The sequence below is a fragment of the Rhinatrema bivittatum genome, chromosome 3 (genome assembly GCF_901001135.1).
Source record: "Rhinatrema bivittatum chromosome 3, aRhiBiv1.1, whole genome shotgun sequence".
Taxonomy (NCBI): domain Eukaryota; kingdom Metazoa; phylum Chordata; class Amphibia; order Gymnophiona; family Rhinatrematidae; genus Rhinatrema; species Rhinatrema bivittatum.
Genome location: NC_042617.1, coordinates 188,882,586 through 188,898,456, shown reverse-complemented (window position 1 = coordinate 188,898,456; position 15,871 = coordinate 188,882,586). Strand labels below are relative to the sequence as shown.

The window sequence follows — 15,871 nt, the reverse complement described above, 5'->3', positions numbered from 1 at the left end:
GGGTAAGGCTGAGCTCCAGTAAGTTTAAAAACAAAATGTAATATACAGAGACTTAGAGGTTTTTGTTGTGTAGGGCTTCCTCTTTCCCCGGTCTCCATGCTCGGCGCACCGTTCCACCGTTCATCACGCTTCGAGGGGGGTCAGTGACGTGGGCAGCCTGGCGAGTTGAGCAGCCTCCTTAGGCAAGGTCCCACTCCGAGGCTTTTTCGCTGCGCGGCGCATGCTAGGCTGTCACGGCATTTCGCACACTTTCTCAGGCTGCCCTCTACAGGATTGTCGGTTCAGTGTTTGCATCTAGCTGTGTATCCAGGTTGTGCACCCAATTTTTGGATGCACAGTCGGGCCTTATAGTTTGTGCATCCAAGTTAAGCGGCACCGTAGTGGCCGCACACTTACCTGTATGCACAAGTTGTACTGTGTGCCTACGTTTTTTGGGGTGTTTATCTTTGGGAGGCCTAAATCTTGGATGCTTAGTTAGGCTCCTAGGTGTGGGTCGCCTAAATGTTGGACACCTAATTTTTGGGCGCCTAAGTTGACATATATATATAGAGAGAGAGAGAGAGATATAGATATATATAAAAAAAACCAGATGCATGCCCCTGGCCACCGCTCAACACACTGTCGTCCATAGTGGCACCTATACCTAAGAAGCCTAAACGCCTTTCTCTTTGCATTGCCTGTCTTATTAGAGCATCTCAGCCAGGATTGCCCACTAACTTGTGCCAGTGCTGTTTGGAGGCTCAGGGAGAATTATCTTCCTCTGATTTCACTAAACCTGGTTCTTCCCAGCCAGATGTAGGTCTGGGTAAAGACGATTCAGGTGGGGCACCTGAATTTGGAACTCCCCTAACTGGTTCCTCAACAGAGGATGGTAGCTCAGTGAGTATGCCTCAGGTGCCTCCTGGTTTGGATACTTCTACTTTTTCATGGGTAGAATTTTTCTAGGGGTTGCAATCTTTTCTTCAGATACAGTCTTCACCCCATCCAATGCTCCCAGAGCAGAGGTGTAGGTGTAGGTAGGAACCTTGCCTGGACCTTCTGTTAAGTGCTGGAGTACTCCTAGAGCAGCAATGGGACCTCCTGATAGAGATCCGGATGGCACAAGTGATGATGCCGACCTGACTTTCTTGAGGATGATGAAATTCCTCCAGCATTAAAACCATATAGAACTATGCTACGGTTCTTTCATAAAGATGAACTACCAGCTCTGATCTCCCAGACCTTGGAAATGCTTGGGGTTTCTGGGGCAAATTCTTGGTCTGAGCCGAAGAGAAATCCCATTTCCCTGTATGTACCTGGATCAGTCCAGGACAGCTGGATTTTGCCTCCCCTCCAGCAGATGGAGACAGAGAAGATTTTGCGGACTCCGTCCTATACCCCTGAGGTGCCACCTAGGGTCTGCCAGTATTTCTCTGTCTCCAGCACATGGTGGAGCTGCAAAACCTAGTATCTGTTATCAGTGTTCACTTTAGTGCTGTATTTGGCTGTCTTTTGGTTTAGTGTTATAGGTTGATTTTACAGGACAGAAAGGGAGTGTTAGGTAAGGTTCCCTTTAAATTAAAAAAAAAAAAAAAAAGGAGATAGCTGTTTTTAGCCTCCCAGGGGGTTGGCAGGTCCTGGTGGGACCATCCCCCCTGGTACTCGAGGCTTGAGAGCAGAGGGTTGGGAACCATGAGACTGCTGCGGCTGAGGGTGATACCGGGAGTCCCGGCTCACTCACCCTCAGCGGGACCGCACACGGCCAGGTAAGTAAAAAAAAATATGTTAAAACAGCTGTTTCTTGCTTCTTACTTTCCAGCCTAGCGATTGCTCCGTCTTTGCTGCAGTTTCGCCGTTTTTGCATGCCGTTTAGACCCCGGGAAGCCTGTTTTTCGCCACGGTTCCATTTTCGGGTCAGTTTGTAAATCGAGGCTGCGCGCACACGCACACGGCTTTCCCGCACTGGTATATGTACAGGCTGTCTATCAGGAGGGGAAAGCCCGTCTCGGGCCTCAATTCAGCACAAGGCTGACAGGGACAGCTCCAGACCGCGCCGGGAGCCTGAGAGGCCAGATCGGCTGCGGTAGGCCTCAGATCCTTTTCTTCTGAGTGCGGGGTCTGAGGCCTTGCTAAAAACCCTGAGGAATCAGGAAAAAGCAGCGCTGGGGGAGGGGTCCTCCCCACCACCACTTTCACCGAGATCCGCTGCCCCGGGGGGGTGAGGATCAGCTTGATTTTTCAGAGGAGGGGCAGGACAAGGACTCTGACGGGTCTTCCTCCTTCCTCGTTCTCCTCCGAATTCGTGATGATGTTGCACAAGGTCTTCAAGGCCCGGAAGGCGGCAAAAGGTTTGTGTACTAAGATGCCCCATTCGCTCCCTGCTTCCACGGGTGCTGGGAGGGGATCCTCTTCGCGCAAACGCTCCAAATCGTCCAGGAAGAGAGAGGATCCCAAGGCAAAGTGCCCTCTCCGCTCTCGTTCCTGTCCAGCGGATTCTTCGGATACGGACACGACTGAGGAGGGTCGGTCTCCCCCACCAGGGACAGGATGCGGATCTGGATCCTCAGCTTCAGCCTGTCAAGTTGGAGGGTTTACCGGCTGTGGAGGGCGATGATCCCGAGGTAGTTCATCTGTTCGGGAAGGATGAACTGGGCCCTCTGATACCTGCCATTCTGGATGAGCTCAGTATCGAAGATTCCCATTGAGGATTCCCGTTTTGGGCCATGGATCCGGTTATGGTGGGCCTCCGGGGTCCAGCTCGGTCCTTTCTTTTTCATATGTCGGTCACAGATCTCTTGTTTAAGGAGTGGGACACTCCAGACCTTGGTTTGAAAGTGGGCAGAGCTATGGCAAATTGTACCCACTTCCGGAGGAAACTTTGGATCTGCTCAAGGTCCCTAAGGTGGATTCCGCGGTCTCAACGGTCACAAAGAAGACCACCATTCCTGTCACGGGGGCCACTGCGCTGAAGGATTTGCAGGACCGCTGGTTGGAGCTGAAGCTCAAGAATACTTTTGAGGTTTTGGCTCTAGGGGTCTGGGCCGCTATTTGCAGTAGTTTCACGCAGCGGGATTGGCAGGCATAAGCTTCCCTCTCGGACGCGGCGGCGTTGCGAGCTAGTCATCTGGAGATGGCAGTGGCATGTAGTGCAGATGCTCTGTATGATTTTTAATGGACTTCGGGCAGGAAAATGGAAGCGGCAGTCTCATATCGCAGGCTCCTCTGGCTCAGAAACTGGTCAGCGGATGGTTCATCTAAAGCGTAACTGAGTTCTTTACCGTTCAAAGGAAAGCTGCTTTTTGGGCAACAGCTGGAGGACATGATAAAGTCTCTGGGAGAGAACAATGTCCACAGGTTGCCGGAGAATAGGCCTAGATCTAGAGGATCCTTTCCTCAGCAGGCAAGATTTCAGGGAAATCGTCGTTTTCGCTCCTCATGGTCCGCCGGTTCGTTGATTCGCCAGATTACCAGCCGACAATCTGCTTGGAATCAGTCCTTTCGGAGCCGCCGACCTGCCAGAGATAGAGTTCTGCAGTCCCATAGGGGCTCCAAAACCGAGCAATGAAGCGAGACCGGTCCACCCCTTCCATTCCAAGGAGCGGGGGAAGGTTATCCCTGTTCCAGGAGGCGTGGGCCAGATTGACCTCAGACCAGTGGGTCCTAAATATCATAGAACATGGCTACGCTTTAGATTTTGCTCGTCCAATCAAGGAGTATTATATAGTATCCCCTTGCGCATACCATCTAAAGCGCCGTGCGCTGCGAGACACTCTACAGGGCTTACAAGATCTGGGAACAATAGTTCCAGTGCCCGAGGGGCAGCTAAGGCGAGGGTACTACTCCATCTACTTTGTGGTACCAAAGCAGGAGGGCACCTTCCGTCCCATCCTCAATTTAAAGAGGGTGAATCGCGCCTTGAAGGTGCCTCAGTTTTGAATGGAAACTCTTCGCTCCGTGATAGCATCAGTGCACAAAGGAGAGTTCTTGGCGTCTCTGGACCTGACGGAAGCATACCTGCACATTCCGATCCGTTTGGATCATCAGCAATATCTACGGTTTGTGATCCTTGGCCACCATTTTCAATTCTACGCCCTCCCGTTCGGGATTGCAACGGCACCTAGAGTCTTCACCAAGGTGATGGTGGTGGTAGCAGCTGCCTTACGACGGGAAGGGATACTGGTCCATCCTTATCTGGACAATTGGCTGATTTGAGCAAAATTGGAAAGTCTTTGCAGAGACGCGGTCGCAAGAGTACTCTGGATGTTGGGGTGGGTGGTCAACCCCGAGAAGAGTCATTTGGTTCCCTCCCTCTGGGAGCTCTCTTTCACCGCAAGTTTGCGCCAGAGAATGGATTTGGAGATTCCTTGTTGGATGGTGGTGACCACTGATGCCAGTCTCACTTGCTGGGGAGTGGTTTTTCGAGAGACAGCAGTCCAGGGACAATGGACCAGCTCGGAGGCTTCCTGGTCGATCAATCACTTGGAAACCAGAGCGGTTCAGTTAGCGCTCCAAGCACTCCTCCCAATGGTACAAGGCAGGTTTGTGAGAATACTCTCCGACAATGCGACAGTGGTGGCTTACATCAATTGCCAGGGCGGAACCCGGAGCCGTCCGGTGGCAATGGAGGCTTGGCTCTTAATCGCCTGGGTGGAGAGGCACCTGTACCAGATAGTGGCCTCTCACATTGCCGTGGTGGACAATGTTCAAGCGGATTTTCTCAGCTGCCACCAGTTAGATCCAAGGGAGTGGAAGCTATCCGACGATGGGTTTCAGCTCCTGTGCAACCACTGGTCCAGGTCTGCCATGGACCTAATGGCGACGTTTCGCAATACCAAGGCTCCCCAGTTCTACAGCCATCGGAGGGAGCCAGGGGCAGAAGGGGTAGACGCTCTGGTCCTTCCATGGCCAAAGGACTTTCTGTTGTATGTCTTCCCACCGTAGCCGTTGGCAAGATTCTACGCCGCATTGAGGTTCACTCAGGCAGGGTAATTCTCGTGGCACCGGAGTGGCCGAGGTGCCCGTGGTTTGCGGACCTCCTGAATCTGGCAATGGACAGTCCACTGCGGTTTCATGTGTCTCCGACTCTTCTGCGTCAGGGCCTCATTTGTTTCAGAGAGGCAGAATGCTTTTGTCTAGCAGCATGGCTTTTGAACAGCATAGGTTGAGGAGTAAGGGCTACTCGCAAGTGGTGATGACCACGCTCTTACATTCCCATAAATCTTCTACCTCCAGGGCGTACATTCGAGTTTGGGGAGTGTTTGAGTCTTGATGTCTTGCACACAAGGTACAGCGGGATAGGGCTTCAATCCTGGATGTTCTGGAATTTTTACAGGCAGGATTAGCCAAGGGGTTAACGTTCAATTCCCTGCAGGTTCAGGTAGCAGCTCTTGACTGTTTCCGCAGAAAGGTGCAGGGAGTGGCACTAGCTTCTCATCTGGACGTGGCTCATTTTCTGAGTGGAGCTAAGCATCTGTGTCCCCCGGTCCGGAGTCCTTGCCCCTTGTGGAAGCTGACTTTGGTCCTTCGCACCCTTTGTAGTGCTCCCATCGAGCCGATGAAACGTGCGACCCTGAAGGATCTGACCTTAAAGGTAGTTTTCCTTGTGGTGATTTCTTCCGCGAGGCGGGTGTCTGAGCTTCAGGCCTTGTCTTGCAGGGAGCCTTTCTTACGGATTTCGGAAGCAGGAGTTTCCTTGAGGACGGTTCCCTCCTTTCTCCCGAAAGTTGTATCTTCTTTTCACTTGAACCAGTCAGTGGAGCTCCCTTCCTTTGCGGGTATAGATTCCTCTACTCCAGAGTCTAGGGAGTTGCACAAGTTGGACGTTAAGAGGGTACTGTTGCGTTACCTGGAGGTTACGAACAGTTTCCATCTCTCGGATCTTCTCTTCCCTCCCCAGGAGGGGTCAGAAGGGTTCCAGAGCTACGATTGCTTGATGGTTGAAGGAGAGAATTGTTTCGGCATATCTGGTTCAGGGTCGTCCGATTCCATCTGGTCTTAAGGCACACTCTACTTGCTCACAAGCGACGTCATGGGCAGAATGTCAACAGGTGTTGCCAAAGGAAATTTGTAGGGCGGCAACCTGGACGTGTACTCATACTTTCGCGAGGCATTATCGACTTGATGTCCGGGCTCCAGAGCCCGGCTCCTTCAGAGCTAGGGTTCTCCGAGCGGGACTCTCTCAGTCCCACCCTGGTTAGGAAAGCTTTGGTACATCCCAGCTGTCCTGGACTGATCCAGGTACGTATAGGGAAAGGAAAATTGATTCTTATCTGCTAATTTTCGTTCCTGTAGTACCACGGATCAGTCCAGACGCCCGCCCAGGATAAAACAGAGAGTCCGCTCAGTCGGTCCTTTGTTGCAAGTAATTGTTTTCACTGCCCCCTTTTTCAAGGTCAGGATATGGGCATAGTTTAATTCATTAAGTTTTATGTTTCTCCACTCCCTCTGCTCTTAGGGGGAGGTTGTTGTTGAGTGAAAGTTATAGTTCTGGTTGGTTATTCTGTTTGGGTACAGTGTAATACTGGCAGACTCTAGATTGCACCTCAGGGATATAGGACGGAGTCCGCAAAATCTTCTCTGTCTCCATCTGCTGGAGGGGAGGCAAAACCCAGCTGTCCTGGACTGATCCGTGGTACTACAGGAACGAAAATTAGCAGGTAAGAACCAATTTTCCTTTCTTGAACTTACCCAGATCAGTCCAGACCAATGGGAAATGTATCCCTTTCAGCAGATGGAGTCAGAGAACAAAACTTTGAGGCACTCCTACTTATCCAAGAGTGCCACTTGCAGACCCTCAGTATTTCTGTGACTCCAGCAGATGGTAGAGATGCACACCTGCAAGCTGATATTTAAAAAAAAAAAGAAATTTGCAGTAGTTAAGTGATGAGTGTTAGGTTCCAGAGTCACGGACGCTCCTTGAGGTGTTAGGCATCTTCGTGGGCCATCCCTCAGATGGAGCCGGGCAACTGGGGGGGTTGGATACCCCTGACTGAGTTTTTCTGCATCATTCTGGACAGTCCGATAGCCATGGGTCCTGGCTCCCTCAACCCTCCGAGGCTCCCTCTCGACCTCCTTTCCTCCTAACAGGGAAGTATTCGACTAATAAAGTTTTTAAGCTGCCTTGTGGTTTAAAAAAAAAAGATTGAAGAGAGAGAATTGCAGGGCTTAGCAGGAATATCTGTCGGAGTGGGCCTCGTCAGTGGGAGCTGTTGGCCAGGGCCAAGAGGTGGAGGACTAAGCGACGGTCGATGAGCCGTTAGCCTGGGGCTCCAGGGGATCACGGCCTACCGGGCTGTTTGTTTCAGGAGGGGACTGCGGTGTGTCTTCCTTTTCAGTTTGCAGACCCGTACACTGGTGAGGCCAACAGGACTGTGCCCGCATGCCTTGGAGCTCCACGGTGGGGATCGAATTCCTTCCCAGCGGCAGCTCAGTGATTGGAGCCCGCGCCAGGTGCGTGGTCCCACATGCGAGGCCTAGCAGGGGAGTGCTGCTTTGCGCCTTTTAGAGCTGTGGCACCAAAAAGTAAAATGGCTGCCTGCCATGTAACTGAACCCTCGCTCCCTCTGCCCGGTGTACGTTTTGGGGCAGGAGGGTCCCTTGGGCTGTGCAGGAAATCCCGGCAGGAGGTCGGCAGGGCCTGTTTCTCTTACTGCCGGAGAGGTGGTGCAGGAGATCGCAGTGTGGTCGGACAATTCCCCCCCCCCCCGCTCTGCCTCGGAGGGGGAGGTGGCTGACAGTCCCCCAGGATTGGGGGAGGATGTGTAGGGGAATTTTTCACGGATTTTATACTCCTTCTCCACAAGGCCTCTCTGGCTAGAAGAGAAAGAGAGAAGAAGGGTGGAGGATTGCCCCCGGGTACCCGCGACTAAGATGCCTAAAATGGCCTCTCAGGGGGCTGGTGATATTCTTCACCATCTGGGTTTATGCCATGCGGCTGCAGAGGCTGGTCCCAGGGATGGTGAGGACTCGGATCAGTCGCAGCTGGACACCCTTGAACCCGGGGCTAACACATGTGTGCCTCCGGCCCCCAACGCAGATGGAGCTAAAGATGACCATGATCTAGACGAGTTCCCAGTCCCGGAGGGAGACCATCCGCAAGTAGTGTGACTATTTAAGAGGGATGAGGTGCGCCCCCTCATTCCTCAGGTGCTGGTGGAATTAGAAGTGAAGGTCACTCAGGAGGAGTCAGATAATGAGGGTGTTAACCCAGCCCTGGACGGACCAAGGGGACCCACTAATTAATTTTTTTAAAATTTATTTAGATTTGTATTCTGCTTTTCACACTTTTTTCAGCGCTTCAAAGTGGATTACATTCAGGTACTGTAGGTATTTCTAGCCTTTCCATTACCCACTAGCGCCTTTCCATTACCCAAGAAGATCTGAAAGTTAGTGAACCGGGAGTGGGACTCTCTGGATACTGGCCCAAAGGTGGGCAGAGTGATGGCCAAACTCTGTTCCTTGATGGAGGACTCCCTGGAACTGCTGAGGATCCTGAAGGTGGACACTGCAGTTTTGATGGTTATCAAGAAGACGATGATTCCAGTGGCCGGGGAAGCGGCCCTTAAGGATGTCCAGGATTGTAAGCTGGAGGTATAGTTCAGGTGAATGTTTGAGGTCTCAGCATTGTCTTTGAGTGGCCATCTGTGCCAGTGTGATGCAAAGGGCCTGCCTCTGTTGGTTCAGAAGGGTCTGACGGCAATGACCTCGGCAATCGCTCATTTGGAGGCAGGCAGAGCCTATGTGGCGGATGCTCTGTATGATTTGGTGCGTACGTCGGCTCACTGCATGGTTTCCTCGATAGTGGCTGGTTGGCCGATTTGTCTATCAAGGTCTAGCTCTGTAACCTTTCCTTTAAGAGGAAGCTGTTATTTGGAGAGGATTTGGATCAGTTGATGAAGGTCTTGGGGAGTCCAAGGGAAACAGATTGCCTGAGGACAGGAAGCCCAGTAAGAAGGTGTTTCGAACTTGTTTTCAGGATTCCCGTAGGTTTCATTCCAGCAAGTCCTCGTCCAGATCCATCTCGAAACAAAGCAGTGGGCATCAGCAGTCATTTTGTGGGGTCCTGCTAATACACAGCTCAAACAAGGAGGATAGAGTTTCAAATTAAGCTGTCACTAGATAGTTTAAAAGTCTTCAACAAAATGCCAAACAGTAGGATTTGGAACCTCCTACATGCTCGCAGCTCTCCTTTTGTAAGCCAAGTCAGAAGTTGAACACGTTTGACAGCATGAGTTTTAAAATGTTTTTTTGTATTTTTGTTGATCAGCATCCAATATTAATAACATTTTCAAAGAGATTTCTGCAATTATAAAAACATTTTATGTGCAGAAGTGTACTTTTACAAAATTGCCAATTTCCTGCCTTCCTCTGCTGGTAGGGAGAGAAAAACACATCTGCCAGGACTGGTGTAACAGGATTCAAGGAAAATCAGGTACAAAATGAAGGTCTCCTTACCCTGCTGAAAACCAGGAATATGAGACAGAAATACACATAGTGAAAATAAATGAATCACTTTTTATATCTAACACATTCTAGAGCTTCTGTAGTTCTTACCTTGTCCTGTGTGCACTAACATTTTTGTCTTTTCCTTGTACTTAGGGAAGCCATTCTACGAAAGTAGAAGCCGTGGTCAGGACGCTTAAGACAATTCAGAACCGGTATCCTGGCGCCAAAGCCTTAGTCTTTTCAACGGTACTCCAAATATTGTCTATCTGCAGATACAGAACTTAACTGTACCTTGCTGTAGTCCTCCACAACTTCTGTGTGGCTACTGTACCTTTTAAACTAATTTGCGAATAAAACCTTTTCTTGCTGTAAAATACTTTGCATGCGTTTATACAATAAATTGGCAGAACTAACAGTGACTGTAGATTGAGTCGGAACTGATAACTGCCATCAGGAAATTGGATCTTTCATGCTTCTGATTTCCAAAAGTAGGTAGTTTAATGGTGCCTTTTTCGGACAGAAAGATTAAATGTGTTTGGTTTAATGGAAAAAAAGAAAGTATATTAAGCGGAGTAATATTGTTGAATTGTATGAAGGCAGATGAATAGAAGAAAATCTTGGAAGTGCCCTGAAATTACCTAATCATACTTTCCATCTGACCGTAAGCAGTTTTTCAGATTTCTGGTCTGAAGAATTTCTGTTACAATTTATTTGATGCAGTTCATCCTACTTGTGATAAAGGCACACCCTGCTTTATACCATGTTTTCTTAAAATCCCAAACTATTTTCTACTGGGCTTAAGAAAAATACTTAAATTGAAATTTTTGAATGTTAAGTCCCATCTACAGCAGAGCTGTTTTACAATAAACAGCAAGTCATTACCCAATGCCTTGTTGAGAACTCAGTTGATATACATACAGTAATTAAATACAGCAGGTATCACCTCTTCTGTTAATGCCACTTTAGCAGATTTAAGGGCCAAATCAATAAGTTCACAGCCACTTATGCAGGTGTAAAACCTAGGCTAATCACTGTAGTCATTACATAGCACTTTTGCTGCATAGACTAGATTTGATAATCTCATGTCAAAACACTCCTCACCCATATATGTTAATCAGAAATTAGTTATGCAAATACATGATTCCTCATGCTGTGCAAATTAGCGAGTAATTCACTAATGTGTGAAAACCAGTGAAACCACTGTGGGCATGCTTGCTTGCAAAACTTGACGCTCCCTTTTAGACCTTGCATTAGAAAGGCTGATTTCCTCTGCTCAGCTACTTGTCAGTCTTGATTGTTAAGGACAAATGATTATGACCAAGCAGTGAGGAGTCTTGTGGCTTTAAGATCATGGAGGAAGCCTCAAATGTAAATTGGAAAATGTAAAATGTGAAATTTCATACAGTATGAGATGAAAAAGGAAGATTCCATTCAATAGCTGCATAATTGACTTGAAAACAAAACTTTAATTTTCAGGAAACCATAATTTAAACTGCTAAGAATTATTTTTTTCATATATGTACTATACATTCATTGAGCTATATGACAAATGATTGTACTGTTGTCTGTAAGCACTTCATTTTGTGTCTAATAACAAGATTATGCAGATTCTTTCTGATATTGATTAATTTTTTGTGCTTCAGTGGCAGGATGTGCTGGATATAATTGGAAAAGCCTTACAAGTCAACAACATGGTGTATGCACAGATCAATGGAACTAATAAGTTTCAGGTATAAAATTTAGATTGTTATGAAGCTTGAGAGTGTGGTTTATAATTTTTATACTCTTTGCCTGCATAGGGATTGAAATTAATGGGCAGATTCCCATATGACTTGGTATTGGGTTATTGGTCATTTTCATTTATAAGCTGTGAAGCATACTCTTAGAAAAAGAATTATGCAGCCACTAAAAAAAATTATAATGTGCAGCTGAAGAATATGTCTTTCATATTTAATCACCCACATACACACCTACATGTAAAAATTCTGGTCCTGTTCTTGCCTCTTGTAAATCACTGTTGAAGCAAAGTGCTGAAATAGGGTGAATGGCTTATCTTCAGATTCCTCGACATGGCTTTCTTCTTGGGCTCTCAGCTTCAAGGAAAGAGAGTGTCTTTACCATAGCTGAATATTCATACTTTTCCGCTACTTGTAGGGCTAGACCCCATGAAGAAAGCATTTCTTCATAGAAAGAGTGGTAGACACATGAACTATATCCCAATAGAGGTGGTAGGGAAAAAATTGTAAAAGAGATCAAAAAAGCATGTGACAAGCATAGAGAAGATGCTTGCGTTTTTGCAAAGTGAGGGTATAGATGGGGGGATCAAGATAGAATCAAAGGCCTTATCTAAAAATATCTATCAAATTTTATTGGAAGAGGAGATAGACCAAATAGGGAAATACAAAGATTAAGGGCTAGAGACATGGAGAAAGACTTAGAAGAGGAGGATTGGGATCAAACAGTGTGGAGACTCAACCATAGGAACTATCTATGTATGACTGCTAAGGGGAATGGATACAAGATCCCCTGTCATTGGTTATAATATCCCTGTTAGGCTGCAGAAAATAGAACTGGTTAATTCTAACAGGTACTGGAAAGAATGTGGGAGAGTCGATTCTCTTTTTCATATGTGGAGTTCATGCTACCTGATAGAGATATACTAGAAGGAAGTGATATCTTGGATATATAAAATTATAGGCTTGGGGATTGGGGTCTGTCTTGTGTAAGATTGTTAGGGTTATGCTCCAAATTGGTGTCTTGCCCTGCTGTATGTTATTTTACTTTATTGCTTATTTCTAACATGTCTTTTCTTCCTGATTGTTCTGGCCTGGTAGATGACAAGGGATAGGTTGGGTGATAGGGAGGAAAGGATGGGACGAGGGGGAGGGAAAACTATGAAAATGTATATGCTGTTTCATATTGAATGTGGCAGGTGTATTTGTTTATTGATTTCTTCAATAAAAAAAAGTTTAAACATTAAAATTACAGGCGTTAAGCTTGCATTAGCTTCTGCAGTTATCTTGCTGGGCCTACCAGCCCAGGAAGTTACCTCTTCAAATAGGGGTGGCATCCTGGTAGTAGTTCGTCTGCTAGTGGCAGCAAGGCAAAATGCAGCCCAGTACTGGAAACTACAGAGCAAATCTGCATTAGGAAGATGGATCCAGATACTCTGGAAGATATTTGCTATGGAACTCCTCACTTTCTATGTGGGAGATAAATACCAAAATGTATTGAAAATATGGAACCCTTTCCTGAAATATGCAGGGAAAGAAGAGGGGTCTAGTAGTGTGAGTATCCAAGATTGTGATCCTCAACGGTGAATAGAGGGACCTGGCTTTGGGCGAAGTACTGTGCTACAGTGCTTTAAATTTCAACCATCCAGCATTCCTGTTCACACTAATGTTGCTAGAGTATTGTGGCTTTCCTTCTTTTGCACTTCTGTTATTTTTCCATGTTATATTTGGAAATGGTGCATCTGCTTTTTCTGTGTGCGATTCTCCTTATATCAGAAGCTTGTTGTATTTACTTTCTACATGTATTGTCTTGTATAAATCTTTTCCTAGTTCAATACAGGGGAATTATGCTTGTTGTATGCCTTTTTTATTTTAGAGTTTACATTGTTTTTGGGAAGTGAGGGCATAGTTGGAGATCAAGAAGGGTCAGCAGTATTACTGCAAGTAAGGAAAAAGGGCAGCGCAAGTGGGCCTAATGGGTCTTCATTCACTGTAATTCGCCTTGTACAGTTTTATTGAAAAAGGTAGAATGGAAATATTGTAAATAAATATATATTCTGTTTTTGTATGTTTTGGGATTCCACAAGGGAACCATGGCCCATGCCTTTCAACTGGAAGATTGCTGTATAAGCAATCCCAGACTGTATAAGGGGTAGGTTCAGGGACAAACAGCCATTCTTCTCATATGAAGGCTTACGGCACATCAGTTAGCCATCACAATTACCTATATGTCAGTGAGCTGGCTTGAAGCAAGTTTTCATTGGAATGGAAACCCAGGAGTGAAAATAGACTGGCAACTCTTTCCCCCATCCTCCTCAGAAAAAGAAAAAAAATATTAAGTGAAATTAGATGATAAAAAAATATTGTGTCGTTATAGTATAACCATTTTGGAGATCTCGCCTGAGTATTTAGAAATAATCTTTTTGCTAAACAGGAAGTTTTATTGATGTAAAACACATCCCAGTTGTACTAAGGTAAATTGTACCATGCTCATAGAAGAAAGTAGCTCAGCCTCACAAACCATCCAGTGTATGCTTTGTTGCATATATAAAAATGGTTGTGATGTGTATATATACAGCAGATTAGTAAGTTGCAGAGAGAAGTAGTACTATATGTTCACTACTGACTTCCAGTAAAATACAGATTCCTACAGAATATTTCCATTCTGCGATGGCCAGCTACAGTACAGATGCCAACTAAAATAGTGGCATACGGTGGGGTCTCCCAGAAATCAGAACTTATTTTTCCTCTGCACACAGGCTGGCCAGTCCACACCAATGGGTTATGCACTCCTACCAGCAGATGGAGACGGAGTAAAGCTGACTCCCTGACATCGCTGACATATAGCCCTGCCCCGACAACAGACTGCCAGTATTCTCCATCTCTAGCAGATGGTGGAGTAGGGAGGTTTTAGGCCCCCTTATTTTTCCTTACCGGGTCCTTCCCTAGGCATTTTCCTCTGTGTTTCTTACTACTCTGGTGAATTTAGTGTACAGTGGAGGTGGCTTGGGCTTGACGGGTTGAGCAGCTTTTGGCTAGGCTCGGTTTAGTCAGTCATGTGGTAAGCCGTGGCGGTGGCACATGCCTACGTGTATTTCCCATACACGTAGGCATGTGCATGCATTCTCACCATGCAGCAGTGTCCTGACATGTGTGTGCACATGCGCAGGTACTTGTGTGCATAAGGCCTCGGTCTAGATTTTAGTGCGTATTTGCATGGGTTCACACGGGCACTGTTAGGGTGTGAGCAGGAGGCCATCTAGAGCCACGTGCAGGAAAACTATGGTGCCATTGACAAAAATGTCTAAGCACCTTGCTGTCCGAGAGGCTTAGCATATAAGGTCAATCCAGCCATCACTTTCTCAACACCTGTGTCATCGCTGTTTTAGATGCTCAAGGCGATTTATCTACTACAGATTCTGCCAATGTTGTGACATCCCCTCAGCTTGTGGTGGCGCCGGAGGGGAGTGGGGCAGAATGTGACACAGTGGACAGTTCCTCACCTCCCTTGTTCCTGATGGCAGTCATCCCCGAGAGACGGGTCGGAGAGTGCCAGGTTTGGACCTATGCGTCCCGGTATGGATCCATCATCCTTCTCCTGGGTGGAATTTTTCCAGGTCACGCAGGCTTTTCTACAGGGATGCCCAGCAGAAGTGAAGGAACCTACTAAGAAGTGATCGTGTTCTTGGGTCTCCCAATTTGTCAGCCACTATGAGCAAATGCCCCAGGGAGGCTATCCCTGGAGATGTTCAGGGGGATGTGGATCATGATACATCAGATGACTCCAATAGGGACTTGGTTTTCACCCTTCTAGAAGAGGAAGAAATTCCAGCTGATTTAGAGCTACATCGGACTCTATTCCAGTTTTTATACAAAGAGGATTTGCTGAGTCTGTTGACTCAGACCATGAAGTCCCTTGGTGTGGACGGAGTGACACTATGGGCTTACAAATGAAATATCCCATTTTGGCCATTTTACGTAAAGCGTCCTGTTTCTTTCCCCTCCTGGATCTAATTCAAGAGTTAATTAACCTTCAGTGGAATGCCCCAGAGGCAAGTTTTAAAGAGGGGGCATGCTTTAGTGTTACAGTTTTGGCTGCAGTGCAACCGCCTCACCACCAGGGGTCCCTCTAGTGCTGGCTTTCCGGACAGGCCCAGTCCATCTTATCTGTCCACTCTGTGCTCTGGGTGTGTCCTTATAACCCTGCCTGCCAGTTGCCTCGGTGCTTCGGCATCGAGCTCACCTGGGCTCCCTGCTCTAGCCTTGCGCGGCCTTCGGGCCTTTCCTTGCCTTGCCCTGCGCGGCCTTCGGGCCTTTCCTTGCCTTGCCCTGCGCGGCCTTCGGGCCTTTCCTTGCCTTGCCTTGCGCGGCCTTCGGGCCTCCTTCCTCGCTGTTCTCACCTGGCCTACGGGCCTTCTGACCTGCCTGCTCTGCTTACGGTGTGTGGCCTACGGGCCTTCTGTGTATGTGTGGCCTATGGGCCTTCTGACCTGCTTGCCCTGACTACGGTGTGTGGTCTACGGGCCTTCTGTGTATGTGTGGCCTACGGGCCTTCTGACCTGCCTGCTCTGCTTACGGTGTGTGGCCTACGGGCCTTCTGTGTATGTGTGGCCTATGGGCCTTCTGACCTGCTTGCCCTGACTACGGTGTGTGGTCTACGGGCCTTCTGTGTATGTGTGGCCTACGGGCCTTCTGACCTGCCTTGCCCCGCTTAT

The 15,871-nt window shown here is 47.6% G+C and overlaps 1 protein-coding gene across 2 annotated transcripts in view; it reads left to right on the top strand.

Annotated features, from left to right (window-relative positions):
* SHPRH (SNF2 histone linker PHD RING helicase) overlaps window positions 1–15,871 on the top strand; it is a 425,259-nt gene that overhangs the window by 387,582 nt on the left and 21,806 nt on the right. For both annotated transcript variants that reach the window (XM_029594036.1, XM_029594035.1), the window contains 2 exons: window positions 9,577–9,669; window positions 11,067–11,153. In XM_029594036.1, the coding sequence (XP_029449896.1) occupies window positions 9,577–9,669; window positions 11,067–11,153 (180 nt within the window). The remainder of the gene's footprint in view (window positions 1–9,576; window positions 9,670–11,066; window positions 11,154–15,871) is intronic.